The sequence below is a fragment of the Anolis sagrei genome, chromosome X (genome assembly GCF_037176765.1).
Source record: "Anolis sagrei isolate rAnoSag1 chromosome X, rAnoSag1.mat, whole genome shotgun sequence".
Lineage (NCBI taxonomy): Eukaryota > Metazoa > Chordata > Lepidosauria > Squamata > Dactyloidae > Anolis > Anolis sagrei.
Window position 1 is genome coordinate 2,944,825 of NC_090034.1, and position 27,127 is coordinate 2,971,951.

General features: G+C 44.7%; 1 protein-coding gene across 1 annotated transcript in view; it reads right to left on the reverse strand.

Annotated features, from left to right (window-relative positions):
- The window catches only part of LOC137098007 (cAMP-dependent protein kinase type I-beta regulatory subunit-like), a 224,657-nt gene extending 197,530 nt beyond the window's left edge, over nt 1-27,127 (reverse strand). The window contains exons 1-2 of the mRNA XM_067473657.1: nt 26,784-27,127; nt 20,425-20,628 (exon numbers count right to left, since the gene is read on the reverse strand). Of these exons, the coding sequence (XP_067329758.1) occupies nt 20,425-20,601 (177 nt within the window). The 5' untranslated portion in view covers nt 20,602-20,628; nt 26,784-27,127. The remainder of the gene's footprint in view (nt 1-20,424; nt 20,629-26,783) is intronic.

A 27,127-nucleotide genomic window follows, 5' to 3' on the forward strand; every position in this document is an offset into this window, starting at 1 on the left:
TCCTGGTTCATGCTGATCTTGGCTTCTCAGGACTTGACATTTCCATTGAGGCAATCACATTTGCAAAAGGAAAGAGAAAGAAGTCTCAAAACATATGTCTTGGAACGAGATGTCGTTTGGTGGTGGTGGTGGTGGTGGGCGTTGGTCTTTGCCTTCCCTACTATGCCATATTACCCTGGTTAGCAAAGAAGACCCCTTCAACACGGACGCATAAAATCCAGATTATCTGCTCTGAAATGGATCGTATGGCAGTGTAGACTCAAATAATCCAGTTCAAAGGAATATAATGTTTGATAACCTGGATTATATGGAATATCTGCTTTGATAATCTGGATTATATGGCAGTGTAGAAGGGCCCGAACATAAAGAGGGATAGATCCTCAACTTGGCAACCAATAAAGGTCCACCATCTTTCCTGGTCATGTTGGGACACAAAGAAAGGACCCTGATAATCTGGAATATATGGAATATCTGCTTTGATAATCTGGATTATATGGCAGTGTAGAAGGGCCCGGACATAAAGAGGGATAGATCCTCAACTTGACAATCAATAAAGGTCCACCATCTTTCCTGGTCAAGTTGGGACACAAAGAAAGGACCCTGATAATCTGGAATATATGGAATATCTGCTTTGATAATCTGGATTATATGGCAGTGTAGAAGGGCCCGAACATAAAGAGGGATAGATCCTCAACTTGGCAACCAATAAAGGTCCACCATCTTTCCTGGTCATGTTGGGACACAAAGAAAGGACCCTGATAATCTGGAATATATGGAATATCTGCTTTGATAATCTGGATTATATGGCAGTGTAGAAGGGCCCGGACATAAAGAGGGATAGATCCTCAACTTGGCAACCAATGAAGGTCCACCATCTTTCCTGGTCAAGTTGGGCCCCTGAACCTTCTCCCCTCAAGAAAAAGGCACAATTCTCCTCCTCCTAGAGTGTTTCTCAACCTGGAGGTTGGGACCTCTGTGAGGGAGTTTCAGATGGGTCTCCAAAGACCACAACCCCAAAACTCAAGGCCAACAGCCACCACTTTCAGTATCTTCTGTTGGTCATGGGAGTTCTGTGTGCTCAGTTTGGTTCTGTTCCATCATTGGTGGAGTTCAGCATGCTCTTTGGTTGTAGGTGAACTATAAATCCCAGTAACTACAACTCCCAAATGCCAAGGTCTATTTTCCCCAAACCCCACCAGTGTTTACATCTGGGCATATTGAGTATTCCTGCCAAGTTTGGTCCAGATCCATCATTGTTTGAGTCCACAGTGCTCTCTGGATGAAGGTGAACTGCAACTCCAAAACTCAAGGTCAATGCCCACCAAAACCTTCCAGTATTTGTTGTTGGTCATGGGAGTTCTGTGTGCCAAGGTAGGTTCGATTCCATCTTTGGTGGAGTTCAGAATGCTCTTTGGTTGTAGGTGAACTATAAATCCCAGTAACTACAACACCCAAATGTCATGGTCTATTTTCCCCAAACTCCACCAGTGTTTACATCTGGGCATATTGAGTATTCCTGCCAAGTTTGCTCCAGATCCACATTGTTTGAGTCCATGGTAGTCTCTGGATGTAGGTGAACTACAACTCCCAAACTCAAGGTCAATGTTCACCAAACCCTTTTAGTGTTTTCTGTTGGACATGGGAGTCCTGTATGCCCCGGTTGGTTCAATTCTATCATGTTATTTGATTGTAGGTGAACTATAAATCCCAGCAACTACAACTCCCTGTCTATCTATCTATCTATCTATCTATCTATCTATGGCTGGATGGCTCTTTGTCAGGTGGACTTTATATATTTTTTGCCCTGATGAAGGACTGGATGGCCTCTGGATGTAGGTGAACTACAGCTCCCAAACTCAAGGTCAATGCCCACCAAACCCTTGCAGTATTTTCTGGTGGTCATGGGAGTTCTGTGTGCCAAGGTAGGTTCAATTCCATCGTTGGTGGAGTTCAGAATGTTCTTTGATTGTAGGTGAACTATAAATCCCAGGAACTACAACTCCCAAATGACAAAATCAACCCCACCAGTTGGGTGTATTGGGTGTTGGCGCCAAATTTGGTCCAGTGAATGAAAATATATCCTGCATATCAGATATTTACATGACGATTCATAACAGGAACAAAATCACAGTTATGACGTAGCAACGAAAATAATGTTATGGTTGAGGGTCACAACAAATAATGTTATGGTTGAGGGTCACCACAACAAATAATGTTATGGTTGAGGGTCACCACAACAAATAATGTTATGGTTGAGGGTCACCACAACATGAGGAACTGTGTTAAGAAGCTAGAGCATTAAGAAGATTGAGAACCACCATCCTAGACAAACTTGTGCCTACTTACAGCCCATTCTACTATCTACCTTCTAGGGATGGCCATCTTCTGGCTCTCCAGATGATATCAAACCAGGCCAGTCTAGTCCATGATAAGGAATGATAGAAGTTGCAACTCTGAAGAACATCAAGAGAGCCAGAAGTTGCCCATCCTCACCTGAACCTGAGCTTTCCTCATTAGTATCTGGGCCCTCCAAGCCAACACAACCATGCCCAACTTGAAATTACCATCAAGAGCTGGGTTCTTGAGGAACGCTTCATTCATTCTCTTTCATGAAGACATCCTTGCATTGGGATGTCGTGGAGTTTCTCAAGAAGATGAGCAACCCTTCTAGAGAGGTTCAAGAGTGGCCATGTTGGCCAAGAGACCGATTGGCTGAAGTCTTCATGGGTTAAGTTCTAGGTCTAGGTCACAATCCAAACTCGCTGTTGTTATGACCACAAGTTGGAAGCCACAGGTCTCATGGAATGATGTGGCTTGCAATGGGTTACATTCTGAGATAATAAGGGTTTATTAAAGTATTCTTTGTGGATTCATATGTGGCAGAGTAATTAAATTTTTTACAAAGCTATGAGGGCCATTCATTAAGGATTTCCCCTGACCCACTTCTATTTATCGCAGGACACGGAAACAGTACATGTGTTATATGTTGTATACATGTGTATAGAAGTCTCTATAGATATTGACAAGCTGGAATGTGTCCAGAGGAGGGCGACGCAAATGATCAAGGGTCTGGAGAACAAGCCCTATGAGGAGCGGCTTAAGGAGCTGGGCATGTTTAGCCTGAAGAAGAGAAGGCTGAGAGGAGACATCATAGCCATGTATAAATATGTGAGAGGAAGCCACAGAGAGGAGGGAGCAAGCTTGTTTTCTGCTTCTCTGGAGACACAGAATGGCTTCAAACTACAAGAGAGGAGATTCCATCTGAACATGAGGAAGAACTTCCTGACTGTGGGAGCTGTTCAGCAGTGGAACTGTCTGCCCTGGAGTGTGGTGGAGGCTCCTTCTTTGGAGGCTTTTAAACAGAGGCTGGAATGTGTCCAGAGGAGGGCGACTAAAATGATCAAGAGTCTGGAGAACAATCCCAATGAGGAGCGGCTTAAGGAGCTGGGCATGTTTAGCCTGAAGAAGAGAAGGATGAGAGGAGACATGATAGCCATGTATAAATATGTGAGAGGAAGCCACAGGGAGGAGGGAGCAAGCTTGTTTTTTGCTTCTCTGGAGACACAGAATGGCTTCAAACTACAAGAGAGGAGATTCCACTTGAACATGAGGAAGAACTTCCTGACTGTGGGAGCTGTTCAGCAGTGGCACTCGCTGCCCCGGAGTGTGGTGGAGGCTCCTTCATCATAGCCATGTATAAATATGTGAGAGGAAGTTACAGGGAGGAGGGAGCAAGCTTGTTTTCTGCTTCCTTGGAGACGCAGAACAATGGCTTCAAACTACAAGAGAGGAGATTCCATCTGAACATGAGGAAGAACTTCCTGACTGTGGGAGCTGTTCAGCAGTGGAACTCTCTGCCCTGGAGTGTGGTGGAGGCTCCTTCTTTGGAGGCATTTAAACAGAGGCTGGATGGCCATCTGTCAGGGGTGCTTTGAATGCAATATTCCTCCTTCTTGGCAGAATGGGGTTGGACTGGATGATGGCCCACGAGGTCTCTTCCAACTCTAGGATTCTATGATTCTATAGGTTACGTGCAATTTACAACTCTGAACTGAGAATGGTCTTGATTTTACTACAGGTGCAGAAGTGGAGTGAGGTTGGAGAATGGACCCAGTGGAACCCAGAGCAGTCCTCCAGTTCCTTTCCTTGAAAGGTCACGCTCGAAGGATTTTGGGACCAGCACAGAGTAGGATTGATGGATTTCCTAGCAAAGGGGACCAGGATCACTGGGGCAGACTAGGCTTCACTGCTGCGGACATTTTAGGAGGCCATCCAAACCAAGAGATGGACATGGCATGCTCACCAAATGTGTTCACCTTCTGCAAGATCATGCACCAGTTCACAACTCACCTGTTGCCCAAATGGGAGCAGCATGGTCCTGTGGCTCTGAAATTCTCCCGCATCCCCCCGATTCTTACTTCAAATTCTGCAGCACTGCTGGTCACAGCTGACCTCCAGCTGGAGCGCTCAAGGGCCAGGTCTTCTCAGTTCTCAGTGTCTATGCCAGAGTTTTTAAGGTTGGCTTTGAGGCCATCTTTCAAATCTCTTTTCCTGCCCAACAACATTCCGTTTTTCATTCAGGATAAACATTCTGTTTACCCTGATTCACCCGACCTCGCACCATCGGACTTCCACCTCTTCCCAACAAGGAAATTATTTTTGAAGGGCAAGCATTTCTCCAGTGATGAGACTCTGATTTCCGAAGTCACAACATGGCTTTTGGAGCAACCTCTCAACTTCTACAAGTGAGGTGTTTACAATTGCTTCAAACGATGGGAGAGGTGTGTGTCTCAAGGTGGCACGCATGGAGAGAAGGACTCTGAAATGGGCCAAGCCTCATTGCTCTCCGTCCACAAGAAGGGGGTCAGGGGAAATCTTGAGTGAACACCTTTCGTATAAAGGGCATGGCATTAGGAATATGTTTTATGTGGAAGGTGTACTTTCACCAAACAGACCTTGCTTTACTTTGGAAAGAATCGCTGTGACGATGTGTAACTTTTATTCTTATGGTTATGGGTTGTTGAAACAGTAGTTAATAAATGGTAAGTATGTAGGATTATATTTTGTTAGAGATGGTGGCTGGTTTGGCTTGAGCAGAGTTGCCATAGCAACGGGGGCGGAGCCAACTGTCACTTCACGGGGCAGCTGTTTGAAAGTGGCAGTCTGTAAGCCGGTGAGCTACAGGGAAGACTGATTTCTCTAGTGGGAGAATCAGGGAAGAGTCTGTGACCGGTAGAGTTACAGGGAAGACTGATTTCTCTAGTGGGAGAAACAGGGAAGAGTCTGTGACCTGTAGAGTTACAGGGAAGACTGATTTCTCTAGTGGGAGAATCAGGGAAGAGTCTGTGACCGGTAGAGTTACAGGGAAGACTGATTTCTCTAGTGGGAGAAACAGGGAACTAGTCTGTGACCAAAGAGTTACAGGAGAAGGTAGTTGATCCTGTGGTGTATGGAAAACCATAGTTAGAGAACTATAGGGAAGACTGGTTCTTTAATATTAAGAATCAGGGTTTGGCTGGGAGCCAATTCTGTTAAATAAGCCTTTTAGCTTATTTGTTTTATTAGGACAGTTGTCCAGGAAAGATACATCTGCTTATAGAAACCTCTTAAAGTCTGTACCTAAAGTTACTCATGAACCCTTACTAATGTAACCAATCAAGATTTGTGCCTCTAGAGAAGAAACATCGAATCTGTTATACCTTGCTTGTTCCAATAAACTAGTTACTGTTTTCCTCAAGCCTTGCCTGATACAGTTTCTCCTAAGTCAAATAGCCTGCATAAGAAATAAAGTCAAACCAGGCACAGTAAACACTACGCTATCAAATGAATAAAGCCTTCTGTAAGTAATAGTCCCTTTATAAACCAGCTCCTAAGTTGATGCTGAGACTTACAGGGCTTCCTCACAAATTTGGTGGCAGTAGTTTTACCCTCCTTCACAATCGCTTCCGAAATCTCCCCTGGTACAATTGTCCCTGCCTCGTTGCTGCTCCATCCCCACCGAAGTGACCTTTGCAAGGCCTCCGTTCCAGCTTCCTTTGCTTCGCTCGCTGTCAGGCGCAGAAAGCTGCCTCTTTCCCCAGCCTTTCAAAACCCATTTAGCCTCACAGAGCGGCCGTCATTTCTAAACTGCAAGCTTTTCATGCAAAATTTATACCCCTGTCTCCCAAGATGTGGCTTTCATGATGCATTAAGCTGTAACGTCAAGCTACGCTGCGCCAGACACAATGTGCTGCCACGCTTCCTGCGTGGAAATGTCAAGGACTAATGAGGCAAGGCGGCAACGACGAGGATGAGAGGGTTCCCATTTGCAAAGAGCCTCTTTCACACATTCAGGAGTGTACTACAGATCCCCCTTGCGCTGGAGGATGTGGAATCTGAGGTCTTCCATACATCCTTGAGACTCCAGCCTCACTCCTTCCACACTACAATCAACGCTGGTGAGATTGCTTTGACTGGGGAACATTGGGTTTTAGCAACTTAGCCTCCTTTTATTCTTCCTCCTCCTGTCCTCCTTCCAGCCTCCCTCCTTCTCTTGCTCTCATTCTCTCCCTCTCTCTTCATGAAGCCAAACATACCGGGAATAAAAGCTACACATAATCCACTGACCCAAAGTTCCTCAAAGCAGACAAGAGGAAAGTGGACACCAATCATCTCTCAAAGCAGACAAGGGCATGAGGCTCGGAGACTGCTCCCTTGAAGCCCTAAAGCCCTTACATACTCTCACACTAGCTCTCCCTCTACCACTTTCTCTTAACTCAAAGCGCTGCTCGTATGTCAAAGTGAAACCACAGCTGAGTAATGGCTCTTAACTCAAAACACTCTTAAGTTGGGATACTCTTCAGTCACTTGCTCTTAATTCAAAGTGCTGCTTGTATGTCAAAGTGGAACCACAGCTGAGTGATGGCTCTTAACTCAAAACACTCTTAAGTTGGGATACTCTTCAGTCAAGGTTCCAATGTACTTGCCAGTTCTGCCAGTTCAGTCTCACCAGGCACAGACTCACAGCAGCCTAGCACCAGATCTCGTATCTGCTTGTCAGGTTTCAGTATCCGCAGTTTGGATCTCACTATCAGCGAACCGCTCCAAATCGCTCAATTTCAAGATCAGTATGGATGTGTTATGTATCATGTTCAATATCCAATATACAAATCAGGAGCTTGGAAAAAACTTGGTACATGAAACTAAGAACACTTGAGAGCAAGCCTAGACATGAAATTCCAACGTTGACCCAACTGAGGCAACTCTTTCTCATGCCTCAATATAAGCCTTTTCCAGGGCCCAAGTTGGCCAATGTCTGTGCTATGAGTATGGCGTCCATGTACTGAAGGAATAGTGGGAGTTGAAGTCCAAAACACCTGGAGGCCCCAAGTTTGCCTATGCCTCACCAAACTACAACTCCACAATGCCATGGCAATACGCCAGAGCAGGAACACCACTGACCTTAAACACCACACCAGCCTGGTAAAATCAGAAAGCAGTTTACTGAAGAATATAAGTAAGCGAAGTAGTAAAACTGTAAAACAGTAAACATCCAAAACAAATATTACTCCATGTTATATACCAGGTCCGTAAGTATATAAATCCATGAAACAGGTACAAAAATCCACAAAACAAAGCAGCAAAAAAAATCGAATATACAAATCAGGAGCTTGGAAAAAACTTGGTACATGAAACTAAGAACACTTGAGAGCAAGGCTAGACATGAAATTCCAACGTTGACCCAACTGAGGCAACTCTTTCTCATGACTCAATATAAGCCTTTTCCAGGGCCCAAGTTGGCCAATGTCTGTGCTATGAGTATGGCGTCCACGTACTGAAGGAATAGTGGGAGATGAAGTCCAAAACACCTGGAGGCTCCAAGTTTGCCTATGCCTCACCAAACTACAACTCCACAATGCCATGGCAATACGTCAGAGCAGGAACACCACTGACCTTGAACACCACACCAGCCTGGTAAAATCAGAAAGCAGTTTACTGAAGAATATAAGTAAGCAAAGTAGTAAAACTGTAAAGCAGTAAACATCCAAAACAAATATTGCTCCATGTTGTATACCAGGTCCGTAAGTATATAAATCCATGAAACAGGTACAAAAATCCACGAAACAAGGCAGCATAAAAAATCCAATATACAAATCAGGAGCTTGGAAAAAACTTGGTACATGAAACTAAGAACACTTGAGAACAAGCCTAACATGAAATTCCAACATTGACCCAACTGAGGCAACTCTTTCCCATGCCTCAATATAAGCCTTTTCCAGATTCCAAAACTGAAAGCATTTTGCTTGACTTTCCTACTAGATAAAGGTTCTTTATCTCTCTTTTCCTGTAAACGAACGGATCCTATTTGCACCTGAGCACTCTATCACTGTTTACAAAAGCCTCACTTTCTATATACACTCTCATTATCTTGACTCTCAATAACTTCTGCATCTGACAAATCATCTTCAGACAGTTGCTCTGAGAAAGACTGTGAAGGGCCTCCCCAGGAATGTGGCCTTGTGAATCTTCCAGAGATAGCTTGGGCCTCTCATCTGAGCTTAACTCAGGCCCAGGCAAACACTCATCCTCACTGTAAACAGACCCAGGCCCACCATCAGAAACATCATCCCCGTTCCCAGCATGAACATCACACACAACCACAGGCTGAACAGGCTGACATACAACACCTGTGTTATGTATCATGTCCAGCAGTTGATGGTGGTTGGTGGTGGTAAGTCTCGCAGTTGGTGATGGAAGGGTTAATGTAAGTCTTATTTCTAAAGGGTTGAGTAATCTGTAAGTAAGAGTTCATGGGTGAAAGCAATTAAGGGTGGAGATAGAATAATAGAATCAAAGAGTTGGAAGAGACCTCATGGGCCATCCAGTCCAACCCCATTCTGCCAAGAAGCAGGAATATTGCATTCAAATCACCCCTGACAAATGGCCATCCAGCCTCTGCTTAAAAGCTTCCAAAGAAGGAGCCTCCACCACACTCTCTCCGGGGCAGAGAGTTCCACTGCTGAACAGCTCTCACAGTCAGGAAGTTCTTCCTAATGTTCAGATGGAATCTCCTCTCTTGTAGTTTGAAGCCATTGTTCCGCGTCCTAGTCTCCAGGGAAGCAGAAAACAAGCTTGCTCCCTCCTCCTCCCTGTGGCTTCCTCTCACATATTGATACATGGCTATCATATCTCCCTTCAGCCTTCTCTTCTTCAGGCTAAACATGCCCAGTTCCCTAAGCCGCTCCTCATAGGGCTTGTTCTCCAGACCCTTGATCATTTTAGTCGCCCTCCTCTGGACACATTGCAGCTTGTCAATATCTCTCTTGAATTGTGGTGCCCAGAATTGGACACAATATTCCAGATGTGGTCTAACCAAAGCAGAACAGAGCATGGGGAGCATGACTTCCCTAGATCTAGACACTAGGATCCTCTTGATGCAGGCCAAAATCCCATTGGCTTCTTTTGCCGCCACATCACATTGTTGGCTCATGTTTAACTTGCTGTCCACGAGGACTCCAAGATCTTTTTCACACGTACTGCTCTCGAGCCAGGCATTGTCCCCCATTCTGTATCTTTGCATTTCATTTTTTCTGCCAAAGTGGAGTATCTTACATTTGTCACAGTTGAACTTCATTTTGTTAGTTTTGGCCAATCATCTCTCTTATCTGTCAAGATCGTTTTGAATCCTGCTCCTGTCCTCTGGAGTCTTGGCTCTCCCTCCCAATTTGGTGTCATCTGCAAACTTGATGATCCTGCCTTCTAGCCCTTCATCTAAGTCGTTAATAAAGATGTTGAACAGGACCGGGCCCAGGACGGAACCCTGCGGCACTCCGCTCGTCACTTCTTTCCAAGATGAAGAGGAAGCATTAGTGAGCACTCTCTGTGTTCGTCCACTTAACCAATTACAGATCCACCTCACCGTAGTTTTGCCTCGCCCACATTGGACTGGTTTCCTTGCCAGAAGGTCATGGGGGACCTTGTCCAAGAAGGCCTTCCTGAAATCCAGGTACGCTACATCCACGGCATCATTCCCCGCATCTACCCAGCTTGTAGCTGTATCGAAGAAAGAGATCAGATGAGTCTGGCATGACTTGTTTTTGATAAATCCATGTTGACTATTAGCGATGACTGCATTTGTTTCTAAGTGTTTGCAGACCACTTCCTTAACAATCTTTTCCAGAATCTTGCCCGGTATCGACGTGAGGCTGACCGGACGGTAGTTGTTTGGGTCGTCCTTTTTTCCCTTCTTGAAGATTGGGACCACATTGGCCCTCCTCCAATCTGCTGGAACTTCTCCCGTTCTCCAAGAACTCTCAAAGATGGTTGCCAATGGTTCCGAAATGACTTCCGCTAGTTCCTTCAATACTCTGGGGTGTAGTTGATCTGGCCCTGAAAGGGGACTTGGACTCATTAAGAGCGGCCAGGTATACAAGAGATAGGTTGCAGCTGGGTGTTTCTGGATATAAGGAGCTAGCCTTGGGACTGATCTTTGGGAGAAAAGTATTTGTCTTATTTTGGTAGTAGATTATGCTGATTTTCCCCCAGATTTGTGGATTTTCAGTATCCTGACCTGTCTCTTGAACCCTTGGAACCCTGGAACCTTGAATCTCTGGACTGGCTTCTGACTACAATATAGACTCTTGCTCCTTGAACTCTCGGCGTTTGACCACTGGAATGGACCTTTCGACTACGGTGTTATCTTGAACCTGTAACAGTGTTTGCTGTCAGTTTTTGTTTTATATACTATGGCTGAGTGTTATGTTTATGTTTTAGATTTTGGACTATTAAAACAGCTAGAAAGTAAGTGCTGTTTTAATTAAATTGTTTAGCACAAACTGGGAGTTTGTTTGGTTCATCTCTACCTGAATAAGGCAGAGTCCTGGCATCGTGACAACAGCAGATTCATAAACTGGTAAGACCTGTCGCTTGAACCCTTGGAACCCTGGAACCTTGAATCTCTGGACTGGCTTCTGACTACAGTATAGACTCTTGATCCCTGGACTTGTTCCCTGAACTCTCGGCGTTTGACCACTGGACTGGTCCTTTTGAGTACAGTGTTATCTTGAACCTGTAACAGTGTTTGCTGTCAGTTTTTCTTTTATATACTATGGGTGAGTGCTATGTTTATGTTTTAGATTTTGGACTATTAAAACAGCTAGAAAGTAAATGCTGTTTTAATTAAATTGTTTAGCACAAACTGGGAGTTTGTTTGGTTCATCTCTACCTGAATAAGGCAGAGCCCTGGCATCGTGATAACAGCAGATTCATAAACTGGTAAGACCTGTCGCTTGAACCCTTGGAACCCTGGAACCTTGAATCTCTGGACTGGCTTCTGACTACAGTATAGACTCTTGATCCCTGGACTTGTTCCCTGAACTCTCGGCGTTTGACCACTGGACTGGTCCTTTTGAGTACAGTGTTATCTTGAACCTGTAACAGTGTTTGCTGTCAGTTTTTCTTTTATATACTATGGGTGAGTGCTATGTTTATGTTTTAGATTTTGGACTATTAAAACAGCTAGAAAGTAAATGCTGTTTTAATTAAATTGTTTAGCACAAACTGGGAGTTTGTTTGGTTCATCTCTACCTGAATAAGGCAGAGCCCTGACATCGTGACAAAAGCAGATTCATAAACTGGTAAGACCTGACGCTTGAAACTTTGGAACCCTGGAACATTGAATCTCTAGACTGGCTTCTGACAACGGTATAGTCTCTTAATCCCTGGACTTGTTCCCTGAACTCTCAGCGTTTGACCATTGGACTGGACCTTTCGACTACGGTGTTATCTTGAACCTGTAACAGTGTTTGCTGTCAGTTTTTGTTTTATATAGTTTGGCTGAGTGCTATGTTTATGTTTTAGATTTTGGACTATTAAAACCGCTAGAAAGTAAGTGCTGTTTTAATTAAATTGTTTAGCACAAACTGGGAGTTTGTTTGGTTCATCTCTACCCGAATTAGGCAGAGCCCTGGCATCGTGACAACAGCAGATTCATAAACTGGTAAGACCTGTCGCTTGAACCCTTGGAACCCTGGAACCTTGAATCTCTGGACTGGCTTCTGACAACGGTATAGTCTCTTGATCCCTGGACTTGTTCCCTGAACTCTCAGCGTTTGACCACTGGACTGGACCTTTCGACTACAGTGTTATCTTGAACCTGTAACAGTGTTTGCTGTCAGTTTTTCTTTTATATACTGTGGGTGAGTGCTATGTTTATGTTTTAGATTTTGGACTATTAAAACAGCTAGAAAGTAAGTAATGTTTTAATTAAATTGTTTAGCACAAACTGGGAGTTTGTTTGGTTCATCTCTGCCTGAATTAGGCAGAGTCCTGGCATCGTGACAGGATGTCAAAGAATGTGTTGCAGCCACCATTTTGGGAACAGCAATTAATCAATCAAAACTTTATTACAATCCAAAACCACAATTTGCTCAGCAGTTAAAATTGTCCAAATGCAAACATTACTAAACTGACTCCTGGTAAAGAGCTGAGCTGCTGAAATTGCTGACGAAAAAAGGTCGCAGGTTCGAATCTGGGGAGCGGTGTGAGCTCCTGCTATTAGCCCCAACTTCTGCCAACCTAGCAGTTCGAAAGCATGCAAATGTGAATAGATCAATAGGTGGGAAGATAACGGTGTTCCATGCAGTCATGCTGGCCACATGACCTTGGAGGTGTCTCTGGACAACGCTGGCTCTTCGGCTTAGAAATGGAGATGAACACCAACCTCCAGAGTCGGACACGACTGGACTTAATGTCAGGGGAAAACCTAAAGTTAATTGAACGCAAGGCGATGTGCAATACAAGATGCATATGAACAAGAGTAAGAACACTGCAAACAGATACAGGGCAAGTTTCAACCTGAGTCCAATACAGGAAGTTGTTGTTGTTATTTATTTATTTATTTATTTATTTGTACCCTGCTCTATCTCTGAGGGGCCACCACTATGAAGGCCCTGTCTCTCGTTCCCACCAGTCACATCTACAAAGGTGATGGGACTGAGAGCCGGGCCTCCCCAGATGATCTTAACGTCCTTGGTGGTTCGTAAAGGAAGATACGCTCCGACAGATAAACCTTTCCTTTGCTCTCTACGAGTGGAGACCTAATCCCATATCACCGGACAACTCCCCATCTTCTGAAGTCTGAGAAAGCCGAGAAGACTGATTCTCAAGAGAAACAGAATCCCAAACATCCTCTTTCTCTGAGTGGTTATGTGTTTTTCAGGCTGTATGGCCATGTTCCAGAAGCATTCTCTCCTGACGTTTCGCCTGCATCTATGAGGTTGTGAGGTCTTCTATCTTTTCTGCAGTTGCTGGACCATCTCTCTGATCTACGGCCTGCATTTCTGTCCGCATTTTAGACTGATCAGACACAGACTCAGTGAAAAATCCATCATTCCCTCATCCTCTGAGGCAGAATCCTCAGCATCTTGAGCAAGAGATGTACACTTCCAATCTCCAACACACTCTTAATTCTTTAGGGAAACTATCAACTGAAAGAGGGACAAAAGACAGAGTCTCACGCTTTCCCCCCTTTTCTGCAGGCATTCACGTTTCGACACTTGCCTCATTACTTGCTGGCAACGTGTCAAAGCCTCAAGAAACAAAGATTTCTTTATCCAGAACAGTAGATAGTTAGATCCCTCTGCCTTTGGCACATTCTCAAAATGTGTTTTGGAAACACAGAGGGAAGAGCGGATTATTTCCGTGCCTTGTTTATATAGCATCCGCCCATTGGCTCAGGTACAGGTGAGGTACAGGAAGGAATCCCAGTGGATTTCAAAACGAGGCGCGGTGTTGTGGTCATTTTGTTGCATCTTCCCCAGCCATTGCAGTTCCTTCCTCAGCAAAGAGCGGGCACTGAATCACTGGCCGCTGCCAAGGGCCGGAGGAAAATGCCATTCACACACCAGTGCATTTTGGAAGTCAGAGGAAAAGCCAGAGTCGTGTGCAATGCATTAAAGACACAGAGCAAGCCTAACACAGTTTGCTGCCTGGGGTAAAGGACATCCTGTCATCCTCGTTCCAAATTGAATTTAGTACTAGCTGCACTTCCCACGCGTTGCTGTGGCCAACCTTCCCTCCCTCTTTCCTTCCTTCCCTCTTTTTCTTTCCCTTCTTCTTTCTTCCTTCTCTATCTGTTTCCTTTCTCCCTTCCTTTGCTCTTTGGTTCCATCTTTCCTTATCTCTTTTCCTCCTTCCTTCCTTCCTTCCTTCCTTCCTTCCTTCCTTCCTTCCATCATTCCCTCTTTCATTCCTTCTCTCCTCCCTTCCCTCTCTCTTTCCTTCCTTTCACTTTTTTATTTCCTTCTCTCCTTCCTTCCTTCTCTACCTTCCTTTCTTTCCTCCCTTCCTTTGCTTTTTTGTTCCATCCTTCCTTATCTCTTTTCTTCCTTCCTTCCCTCTTTCATTCCTTCTCTCCTTCTTTCCCTCTCTCTTTCCTTCCTTTCACTTTTTTATTTCCTTCTCTCCTTCCTTCCTTCTTTACCTTCCTTTCTTTCCTCCCTTCCTTTGCTCTTTTGTTCCATCCTTCCTTATCTCTTTTCTTCCTTCCTTCCCTCTTTCATTCCTTCTCTCCTTCTTTCCCTCTCTCTTTCCTTCCTTTCACTTTTTTATTTCCTTCTCTCCTTCCTTCCTTCTTTACCTTCCTTTCTTTCCTCCCTTCCTTTGCTCTTTTGTTCCATCCTTCCTTATCTCTTTCCTTCCTTCCTTCCCTCTTTCATTCCTTCTCTCCTTCTTTTCCTCTCTCTTTCCTTCCTTTCACTTTTTTATTTCCTTCTCTCCTTCCTTCTTTACCTTCCTTTCTTTCCTCCCTTCCTTTGCTCTTTTGTTCCATCTTTCCATATCTCTTTCCTTCCTTCCCTCTTTCATTCCTTCTCTCCTCCCTTCCCTCTCTCTTTCCTTCCTTTCACTTTTTTATTTCCTTCTCTCCTTCCTTCCTTCTCTACCTTCCTTTCTTTCATCCCTTCCTTTGCTCTTTGGTTCCATCCTTCCTTGTCTCTTTCCTTCCTTCATTCCCTCCTTCTTTCGTTCCTTCTCTCCTTCCTTCCCTCTCTCTTTCCTTCCTTCTTTCACTTTTTTATTTCTTTCTCTCCTTCCTTCCTCCTCTACCTTTCTTTCTTTCTTTCTTTCCTTCCCTTCTTTTCTCCTTCTTTTCCTCTTTTTCTCCCTTCTTCTCTCCTTCCTTTCCACTCTCACTCCTTCCTTCTTTCACTTTTTTATTTCATTCTCTCCTTCCTTCCTTTTCTACTTTTCTTTCTTTCTTTATTTATTTCCTTCTCTCCTTTCCTTCTTCTTTCCCTCTTTTTCTCCCTCCTTCTCTCCTTTCCTCCTTCTTTCCCTCTTTTTCTCCCTCCTTCTCTCCTTCCTTTCTGCTCTCATTCCTTCCTTCTTTCACTTTTTTATTTCCTTCTCTCCTTCCTTCCTCCTCTAGCTTTCTGTCTGTCTTTCTTTCTTTCATTCCTTCTCTCCTTTCCTCCTTCTTTCCCTCTTTTTCTCCCTCCTTCTCTCCTTTCTTCTCGCTCTCATTCCTTCCCTCTTTCACTTTTTTATTTCCTTCTCACCTTCCTCCCTCCTCTACCTTTCTTTCTGTCTGTTTGTCTGTCTTTCTTTCTTTCCTTCCTTCCTTCTCTCCTTTCCTCCTTCTTTCCCTCTTTTTCTCCCTTTTTCTCTCCTTCCTTCCTGCTCTCATTCCTTCCTTCTTTCACTTTTTTATTTCCTTCTCTCCTTCCTTCCTTTTCTACTTTTCTTTCTTTCTTTCCTTCTCTCCTTTCCTTCTTCTTTCCCTCTTTTTCTCCCTCCTTCTCTCCTTCCTCCCTCCTCTACCTTTATTTCTTTCCTTCCTTACTTCCTTCTCTCCTTTCCTCCTTCTTTCCCTCTTTTTCTCCCTCCTTCTCTCCTTCCTTCCTGCTCTCATTCCTTCCTTCTTTCACTTTTTTATTTCCTTCTCTCCTTCCTCCCTCCTCTACCTTTCTGTCTGTCTGTCTTTCTTTCATTCCTTCTCTCATTTCCTCCTTTCCCTCTTTTTCCTCTTCCTTCTCTCCTTCCTTCCCGCTCTCATTCCTTCCTTCTTTCACTTTTTTATTTCCTTCTCCTTCCTTCCTCCTCTACCTGTTTGTCTGTCTATCTCTTTCTTTCTTTCCTTCTCTCCTTTCCTCCTTCTTTCCCTCTTTTTCTCCCTCCTTTTCTCCTTCCTTCCTGCTCTCATTCCTTCCTTCTTTCACTTTTTTATTTCGTTCTCTCCTTCCCTCTTCTACTTTTCTTTCTTTCTTTCTTTCTTTCCTTCTCTCCTTTCCTTCTTCTTTTCCTCTTTTTCTCCCTCCTTCTCTCCTTCCTTCCCGCTCTCATTCCTTCCTTCTTTCACTTTTTTATTTCGTTCTCTCCTTCCTTCCTCTTCTACTTTTCTTTATTTCTTTATTTCTTTCCTTCTCTCCTTTCCTCCTTCTTTCCCTCTTTTCTCCTTCCTTCTCTCCTTCCTTCCCACTCTCATTCCTTCCTTCTTTCAATTTAATTTCCTTCTCTCCTTCCTTCCTCCTCTACCTTTATTTCTTTCCTTCCTTCTCTCCTTTCCTTCTTCTTTCCCTCTTTTTCTCCCTCCTTCTCTCCTTCCTTCCTGCTCTCATTCCTTCCTTCTTTCACTTTTTTATTTCGTTCTCTCCTTCCTTCCTCTTCTACTTTTCTTTATTTCTTTATTTCTTTCCTTCTCTCCTTTCCTCCTTCTTTCCCTCTTTTTCTCCCTCCTTCTCTCCTTCCTTCCTGCTCTCATTCCTTCCCTCTTTCACTTTTTTATTTCCTTCTCCTTCCTTCCTCCTCTACCTGTCTTTCTTTCTTTCTTTCCTTCCTTCCTTCTCTCCTTTCCTCCTTCTTTCTCCCTCCTTTTCTCCTTCCTTCCCGCTCTCATTCCTTCCTATTTTCACTTTTTTATTTCCTTCTCTCCTCTCCTTCCTTCCTTCCTTCCTTCCTTCCTTCCTTCTCTGCCTTCCTTCCTTTCCTTCCTTCTTTCCCTCTTTCTCTCCCTCCTTCTCTCCTTCCCCCTTTCTGAATATATATATATTCTGTGTGTGTATATATGCATATATGTGTGTATATATTAATATATATATGTGTGTTTGTGTATATATGTGCTTTTGTGCATGCAAAAATAATAAATTAATAAATATATTATATTTTAAGTCTCTTCTGGTGTGTTTTTATGAGTGATGGTCACTCGTCCTGAGAGGTGTCATGTGTCCAAATTTGGTGTCAATTTGTCCAGTGGTTTTTGAGTTCTGTTAATCCCACAAACGAACATTACATTTTTATTTATATAGACTGGTGATGGAATAGTGTTCCTTTCCACAGCCAACGAAGCAGGCAAGTTTGGAGAGCTCCAAGGTCACATCTGCCTCCTGGGAAAGACTCGTTGGGATGTGATGAGGACAAGAGAGAAGATGCTCCCATTGCCTTCACATCATGTACCAATGGATAGGATGACTATAGCCCAAGCTTGGCCAAACTTAAGAGGCTGAGGGAGGAAAGGAAAGGGCCTGAGGCTGTTAGGAATGGTGGGACTTGAAGTCCAAAACATCCGGAGGGAGGGCCAAAGTTTGCCCAGGCCTGCTATAGCCCCATATCCACGGCCATACAATCCAGTTTCAGAATGCAAATTAACTGCATTGGATAGGTGGAATCAGATATCAAACAGGGATGTGTCATTGCCCCAACTTTATTCTCCATCTTCATCGCTATGATACTTCACCTTGTTGATGGGAAGCTTCCCACCGGAGTGGAAATCATCTATCAGACAGATGGCAAGCTATTCAACCTCAGCAGACTAAATGAAAGCCAAAACCAAGGTTACAAGAGCAGCTGTTATAGAACTCCAGTATGCTGATGACAACGTCATCTGTGCGCATTCAGAAGAAGATCTACAAGCTGCTCTAAACACCTTTGCAGAAGCATACGAGAAGCTCAGCCTGTCATTGAATATCGAAAAAACCAAAGTGCTCTTCCAGCAGACACGAGCCAATCGCTCTCCAATGCCAGAAATATAGCTTAATGGTGTAACATTAGAAAATGTTGACCATTTCCACTCCCTTGGCAGCCACCTCTCTACCAAAGTCAACATCGACACCGAAATACAACACCGTCTGAGCTCTGCAAGTGCAGCATTTTTCCGAATGAAGCAGAGAGTGTATCCATAGGGATACCAAGGTGCTTGTTTATAAAGCTCTTGTCCTCCCAACCCTGCTCTATGCCTGCGAAATGTGGACTCTCTACAGACGTCACATGCAACTCCTAGAACGATTCCATCAGCACTGCCTCCGGAAAATCCTGCAAATCTCTTGGGAAGACAAGCGGACAAACGTCAGCGTGCTGGAAGAAGCAGAGACCACCAGCATTGAAGCGATGGTCCTCCGCCATCAGCTCCTCTGGACCAGCCACGTTGTCCAGATGCCTGACCACCATCTCCCAAAGCAGTTGCTCTATTCCAAACTCAAGAATGGAAAACAGAATGTTGGAGGAAGAAGCAAAGACCACCAGCATTGAAGCGATGGTCCTCCACCATCAACTCCTCTGGACCAGCCATGCCGTCCACCTTCTGGATCCCTCTTTGTGATGGAGGAGTAACCCAGACGTTTTTAAGATCTTTACTCAACGCAACCACAAGCTTTTTATGCCAGTAATTTACTGAAACCATTAAGCATTTGTACCTGAATATTTCAAGCCTGTTCAAGAAACGTTCTTGTTATTTTTATCAACTTATACCAGCCTCAGTGTGAATACCTTTGTAATCTAAGCCTTACTCAAGTCAGTTTTCAGCAGCCTCTAAGAAAAATATAGTGACACAGGGTGTGTCACTGAACAAACTCTCAATATAAACTCAGCCTTTTCATTATTACTGTATATATTCAAGTATAACCCTAGTTTTTCAACCCTTGTTTTAGGCTGAAAAAGGCCCCCTCGGCTTATATTCGAGTCAAGGTTATTTATTATTTTACTCTGTCAACATCATCAACATCATCATCATCATTACTATTGCATTTATTATTTTACTCTATCTATTATTATTATAGTTATGATTTTACTTTATTATTACATTTATTATTTTATTTTATCAGTGTTACCATTAAATTTATTATTTTACTCTATGATTGTTATTCCATTTATTATTTCACTCTATTATTATTCCATTTATTAGTTTACTGTCTTTATTAATATTGGAAGGATACATAAGCACACTTCCATTGAAGGTTAGGGCAGTCTTGTCTTAAATTACAATTTTATATAAATATTCAAAAACATTTAACCAACTGATGCCTCAATTAGATGCCTCAATTAATGTAATTTTATTGGTATCTATTTTCATTTTGAAATGTACCAGTAGCTTCTGAATTTCTCACCCTCAGCTTATACTTGAGTCAATCAGGTTTCCCAGTTTTTGTAGTAAAATTAAGTGACTCGGTTTATATTCGGGTCGGCTTATACTCGAGTATATACAGTAATTTGGCTGAGCAGCATTAGGATTATTTTACATATATTTTCCCGTATATAAATTTAATTTAAAATCTTCTCTACTACCCGCTGTGTTCATTATAATTTGTGCCCCAAGAAAGCCCAAAGTTTAATCCCATTGAGCTTCCGTCTGAGAGAACACAGGTGGACATTGTGAGAGAAGAGAGGACTGGAGTGGAGAAGACCCCAGAGACTGACATCAGTGATAATATGGAGGACTTGCAGAGACATTTACCGGGCGCACAGTCTAAGCGTCAAACAACAGACCAACTGAGACAGAAGAAGCAGGCAGATCTCCATCTCTTTGTGATGGAAGAGTGGAATGGGTTGGTAATGTTAAGAATATGTGTATGTTTTGATTAACTATATTGTAATTTTCAAAGTTAGTGTTTGTGTGATTAGAAATGTAATGTTTTGTAATGCAATGTTCCGGAGATTGTAATTCCTGTGTGGAAAGGGTTAACTGTATCATGAAGGAGGAGTCGTAAATCTCAGTGCGGAAAGCGTTGTATGCTGTGTTGCGTCGTACGGCATCTCGTCACTGTGGAATGTAAGGAGGTGCCTGATTCTAGATTACAACGAAAAGCCGAACCATGTAGCCGCTCGAGATGTTTCTTGTTCTACTTAGCTTCTAGTGCAAATATTATTTTAGTTTTGTGTTAAATAAAGTAGCTTTAGTTCAAGAAGATGTGTTTCAGTGCCTTGTGTCTGCTGAAATCGTCACCATTCCATTGACAAGTAATTTGCCCCAATACATTGACAAGTAATTTGCCCCAATACTAGGCTTGTTATCACATGCAACTCCTAGAACAATTCCATCCATGTGTCCTAGGTTAGATGTTATGAATCTAGGGTTGATTGACTTGGCATAAGGCTTCCTTCATTTTCAAAGCTTCACGATTTGGATGATGATGTGCTTTAAAGAACGACCTTTGCCAAGACGCGAAGACCACTGACCTTCTCCAGTTTCTCAAAGTGTTCCCGCAAGAACTTCATCGGCCGGTCGGGTTTGGCGATGCAGAGGTTCACGATGCACTCCTTCAGGATCTGCTGGATGTTGTGCTTCTGGACGTAGATCTCACACCCCTTCAGGCTCTCGTCGTCTTCCAAGTTGCAAGAAGAGGAAGTGGCCATCGTTGGGATTGTAAATGAGCAACAAACCTAGACAAAGGAATCAAAAGTGCCATGTTGATGAAAGAGTTCAGGCGTAAAACACAAGACATTTCTTAAAATACAGACAGTCAGGAACAAGAGTAGTTCTATGTATTGTCGAAGGCTTCCATGGCCGGAATCACTGGGTTGTTGTAGGTTTTTCGGACTATATGGCCATGTTCCAGAAGCATTCTCTCCTGACGTTTCACCTACATCTATGGCAGGCATCCTCAGAAGTTGTTCCCTCACAACCTCTGAGGATGCCTGCCATAGATGGAGGCGAAACGTCAGGAGAGAATGCTTCTAGAACACGACCATATAGCCCAAAAAACCTACTACAACAACGAGCATTTCTGTAGGTTTGTGTCGCACCTCAGAGTAGATTCAGCTTACTGAAAACACCAAACTGCACAAAGCCAGAAGTCTTTATAGTTTATTAAAAATAAAAAGTAAAAAGTTCTTAAAAGCAAAGGTAATGTTCCAAAAGATCAATATAAAAAGATCAATATAAAATGGCACTTTGAAGATTAATCCAAAAAGGCACCAGCAAAGCAAAAACCCAAGAGAACATGACAAAGTCCTGAAAACATGAACATAAGAACTGCAAGATAATCCAGACAAGCAAAGGCAAGCTTCTTGGTTAAACGAAAAGTTGCTTTGACAAAGGTTTGGTCTCAAAAACACTGCTTAATACCCTTTGCAAAACATGAAGGCATTCCTTTGGCCTCTGGCCTCCTTCTTGTTAGCTATTCTCACACTCCTTCGAACTCTGAATTCCAAATGGTCAGCCTGATCTAAGGTTCCCATTTCGTCAAGGTCAGTCTGTTCATTAGTGTCAGCCTGGTTGCCTTCCTGCCTACAGCCTGTTACACTCCCCCTGAAGACGCAGGTTCGCAGCTTGGGTGTGATCCTGGACTCTTCGCTAAGCTTGGAACCCCAAGTTTCGGCGGTGTCCAGGGGAGCATTTGCACAACTCAAACTTGTGCGCCAGTTGCGCCCGTACCTTGAGAAGTCTGACTTGGCCACGGTAGTCCACGCTCTGGTTACATCCCGGATTGATTACTGCAACGCGCTCTACGTGGGGTTGCCCTTGAAGACTGCCCGGAAGCTTCAGATGGTCCAGCGCTCGGCGGCCAGGTTGCTAACGGGAGCGGCACTCAGGGAGCATACCACTCCTCTGCTGAGCCAGCTCCACTGGCTGCCAATCCGCTACCGGGCACAATTCAAGGTGCTGGCTTTAGCCTATAAAGCCCTAAACGGTTCTGGCCCTGCTTACCTCTCCGAATGCATCTCCACCTATGAACCGACCAGAACATTAAGATCGTCTGGGGGGGCCCTGCTCTCGATCCCGCCTGCGTCACAGGCGCACTTGGAGGGGACGAGAGACAGGGCCTTCTCAGTGGTGGCCCCTCGGCTATGGAATGCCCTACCGGCAGACATCAGACAGGCACCTTCGCTGCTGACGTTTCGGAGAATGGTTAAGACCTGGCTTTATGAACAAGCGTTTAGTTGAACAGTGCAACCAATCAAGGAAGACGGTAAATGGAACATAGGAATGGCACAAGGATTATGAGAACGGATCTGATTTCAACTGAGGCGTTATGTTATGTCTGTTTTGTTGATCTGTCTTGTTGATTGTTAACTGTTGTGGATTGATGCTGTTGATCCTGTTTGTTGCATTGTTATGTTTTAATTGCACTGACACTGTTTGATAATTGTACCATATAAACCGCATTGAGTCGCCTGTTAAGGGCTGAAAAATGCGGTATAGAAATAAAGCAAATAAATAAATAAATAAATACGATCAGTTGAATATGCACGTAAGTCATAATAGGCACATCTTTAAGTGTAACTCCAGCCAAATATATATCTATGTATTTGTATATGTGGCTGGGTTGTCCACTTACACAAAAGGGCTCCCACTTCCACAAACAGCTATATCTCCCACGACTCGGGAGACACCAATGGCGCTCCGTCCAATGACATTGCAGGTTACAGTGTGCGTTGTGAATATGTGCAAGAGCCTGCCAATGTCCTCCACAAACACCACACTGCCTGTCACTCAAAAGAAGGCTTTCACATAGGGACACTTTCATCCTAGTCAGTGATTCTCCACCTGTGGGTCCCCAGGTGTTTTGGCCTACAACTCCCAGAAATCCCACCCAGTTTACCCAGTTTGCCATCTGTTAGGATTTCTGGGAGTTGAAGGCCAACACATCTGGGGACCCACAAGTTGAGAACCAATGTCCTAGATTTTATGTGTTTCCTACACCACAAGCATCCCAGTGTTTCTGACTCTCTCCATTGGTGTGGAATTTCATGACCCCGCCCACTGTCTCTCCCTTAACCCTTTCCTATTATTATTATTATTATTATTATTATTATTAAACTTTATTTGTACCCCACTAGCATCTCCCAAAGGACTCGATGCGGCTTACAAAGGCCAAGGCCTCAACACAACAACAGCAGACAATAACAATACAATGCTAAGCAAATTAAAAACATAAGCAATAACAAAACAAAACACTACACTATTACGCAATAAAACCAGGGCCGGGCCAATGAGGGGTACAGGTTAAAACGTGCTGGGTGTAAGAGGTGATATGTTGAGATTCTGGGCAAGTGCAATGTGCAGAGAGTCTTAAACTCTAATAAAGTGCTTCTGGGACATAGTGCTGGTAATTATGCTATTCTGGAAAGGCACATCGGAATAGCCAGGTCTTCAAGTTCTTCCTAAAGACTGCCAACATGGGTGCTAGTCTAATGTCTTTGGGGAGGGTGTTCCAAAGTCGGGGGGCAACCACAGAGAAGGCCCTGTCTCTCGTCCCCACCAAACGAGCCTGCGACACAGGTGGGATCGTGAGCAGGGCCTCTCCGGATGAACGGAGGGAGCGGGTGGGTTCATATACGGAGATGCGGTCACGCAGGTAGGCAGGTCCCAAGCCGTTTAGGGCTTTGTAGGTAAGCACCTGCACCTTGAATTGGGCTCGGTAGGTAAACGGCAGCCAATGGAGCTCCTTAAACAGGAGGGTTGACCTCTCTCGGTAAGGAGCACCAGTTAACATCCTGGTCGCCGTTCGTTGAACCAGTTGGAATCTCCGAGCCGTTTTCAAGGGCAGCCCCACGTAGAGCGCATTACAGTAATCCAATCTAGAGGATTTCCTATTCTTTTCTAGGATAGTTTTGATGGCGTGGTGAGTGAATTAGAAGCAGACATCCTGAGGAGTGAGGTTGAATGGGCCCTAAGAAGCATTGCTAACAACAAGGCAGGAGGAGATGACGAGATCCCAGCCGAACAATTGGCAAGGACCTAAGAGAAGCTGAAGAGATCAAGAGAAGGTGCTGAGACTATACAGAAGGTCTGTATAGGAAGGCTAATAATATCGAGGATAGTTTTGATAATGTGATGAGTGAATTAGAACCAGACATCCTGAGGAGTGAGGTTGAATGGGCCTTAAGAAGCATTGCTAACAACAAGGCAGCAGGAGATGACAGGATCCCAGCTGAACTGTTGGCAAGGACCTAACAGAAACTGAAGAGATCAAGAGAAGGTGGTGAGACTATACAGAAGATCTGTACAGAAAGGATAATAATATCGACGGTGTGGTGAATGAATTAGAACCAGACATCCTGAGGAGTGAAGTTGAATGGGCCCTAAGAAACATTGCTAACAACAAGGCAACAGGAGATGACGGGATCCCAGCTGAACTGTTGGCAAGGACCTAACAGAAGCTGAAGAGATCAAGAGAAGGTGGTGAGACTTATACGGAAGATCTGTATAGGAAGGATAATAATATTGAGGATAGTTTTGATGGTGTGGTGAGTGAATTAGAACCAGACATCCTGAGGAGTGAGGTTGAATGGGCCTTAAGAAGCATTGCTAACAACAAGGCAACGGTAGATGACGGGATCCCAGCTGAATTGTTATTTTAAAATAGTTTTTATTAAGTTTTCAAAAATACAGTATTAAAAAACATGGATGATAAATTAAGAAAGAAAAGAGAAAAGAAGAAGATATATATATATATATATATATATATATATATATATATATATATAGTATAATCAATCAATGCCTTGGGTACCCAGGGCTGAAAGCATCCTTGTGCCAGGACATTCCTCATCCCCCCAATAAACCAACCAACCGACCAACCAATGCCTTGGGTACCCAGGGCTGAAAACAACCTTGTGCCAGGACATCCCTCATCCCCCCCAATCAACCAACCAACCAGTCAATCAATGCCTCGGGTACCCAGGGATGAAAGCATCCTTGTGCCAGGACATTCCTCATCCCCCCCCCCCCCCAATCAATCAATCGGTCAATCGAGGCCTTAGGTACCCAGCACTGAAAGCATCCTTGTACCAGAACATTCCTCATTCCCCCAATCAATCAATCAATCAACCAACCAACCAACCAACCAATGCCTTGGGTACCCAGGGATGAAAGCATCCTTGTGCCAGGACATTCCTCATCCCCCCAATCAATCAATCAATCAGTCAATCAAGGCCTTGGGTACCCAGCACTGACAGCATCCTTGTGCCAGGACGTTCCTCATCCCCCCCCAACCAACCAACCAACCAACCAATGCCTTGGGTACCCAGGGCTGAAAGCATTCTTGTGCCAGGACATTCCTTATCCCCCCAATCAACCAATCAATCAATCAATCAATCAATCAGTCAATCAAGGCCTTGGGTACCCAGCACTGACAGCATCCTTGTGCCAGGACGTTCCTCATCCCCCCAACCAACCGACCAATCAATCAAGGCCTTGGGCACCCAGCACTGAAAGCATCCTTGTGCCAAGACGTTTCTCATCCCCCCAATCAATCAACCAACCAATCAATGCCTTGGGTACCCAGCACTGAAAGCATCCTTGTGCCAGGACATTCCTCACCCCCCCCCCAATCAATCAATCAATCAACCAACCAACCAATCAATCAATGCCTTGGGCACCCAGGGCTGAAAGCATCCTTGTGCCAGGACATTCCACATCCCCCAATCAATCAATCAATCAATCAATGCCTTGGGTACCCAGGGCTGGAAGCATCCTTGTGCCAGGACATTCCTCATCCCCCACCCACCAACCAACCAACCAACCAACCAATCAACCAATCAATCAATGCCTTGGGCACCCAGCACTGAAAGCATCCTTTCACCAGGACATTCCTCATCCCACCAATCAACCAACCAACCAACCAATGCCTTGGGTACCCAGGTCTGAAAGCATCCTTGTGCCAGGGCATTCCTCATCTCCCGAACCAACCAACCAACCAATCAATCAAGGCCTTGGGTATCCATGGCTGAAAGCATCCTTGTGCCCGGACATTCCTCATCCCCCCCCCCCCCCAATCAACCAACCAACCAATCAATCAGTCAATCAAGGCCTTGGGTACCCAGCACTGACAGCATCCTTGTGCCAGGACATTCCTCATCCCCCCAATCAATCAGTCAATCAATGCCTTGGGTACCCAGGGCTCAAAGCATCCTTGTGCCAGGACATTCCTCATCCCCCCCAACCAACCAACCAACCAATCAATTCCTTAGGTACCCAGCACTGAAAGCATCCTTGTGCCAGGACATTCCTCATCCCCCCAATCAACCAACCAACCAGCCAACCAATGAACCAATCATTCAATCAATGCCTTGGGTACCGAGCACTGAAAGCATCCTTGTGCCAGGACATTCCTCATCCCCCCAGTCAACCAACCAACCAACCAACCAACCAATCAATCAATCAAGGCCTTGGGTACCCAGGGCTGAAAGCATCATTGTGCCAGGACATTCCTCATCCCTCCAATCAACCAATCAGTCAATCAACGCCTTGGGTACCCAGCACTGACAGCATCCTTGTGCCAGGACATTCCTCATACCCCCAACCAATCAATCAATCAATCAATCAACCAATCAATCAATCAGTCAGTCAGTCAATCAAGGCCTTGGGTACCCAGCACTGAAAGCATCCTTGTGCCAGGCTTCTCTACGGAGAGAGGGAGGACATTCCTGCATGCCACCCCCTCCCCCGGCCTCCATCAGCAACAGCCTTTTGTGCTGCCGAGCTCCATCCTTCCCAGCCATGGTTGGCTGCCTGGGAAGAAGCACAAAGGGATGGAGAGCCGAGTCTCGAGTGGGGAGCGCATCAGATGTGCGGCAGCATGCATACATACCTGGGTGCTTGGATCTGAGTCTATCAGCCAGAGCAGCAGTCAAGGGGGCAGCCTTGGCCTCTTCCTCTTTGCGCTCCCGTTCTTCCGCAGTGCAGCCTCCTCTTCCTCCTCTTCCTCGTCCAATGGCCAAGCCGGATTCTGGTGGGTTCTCCCCTTGGGCACCCCTCTTCCTGCTAATCTCCAAAGGAAGGGGGAGAAGAGGGGGAAAGCCTTCCCCCGGCCCCAGATGTCTCGGCAGCGGCGTCTCTCTCTCTCTCTCCGCCACTCCGGATTTGGCACTCCTTGCACACCAAGCTGCCGGGAGTTTTGCACACACACTGTCACTCAGGAGCAAGCTCAGCCTC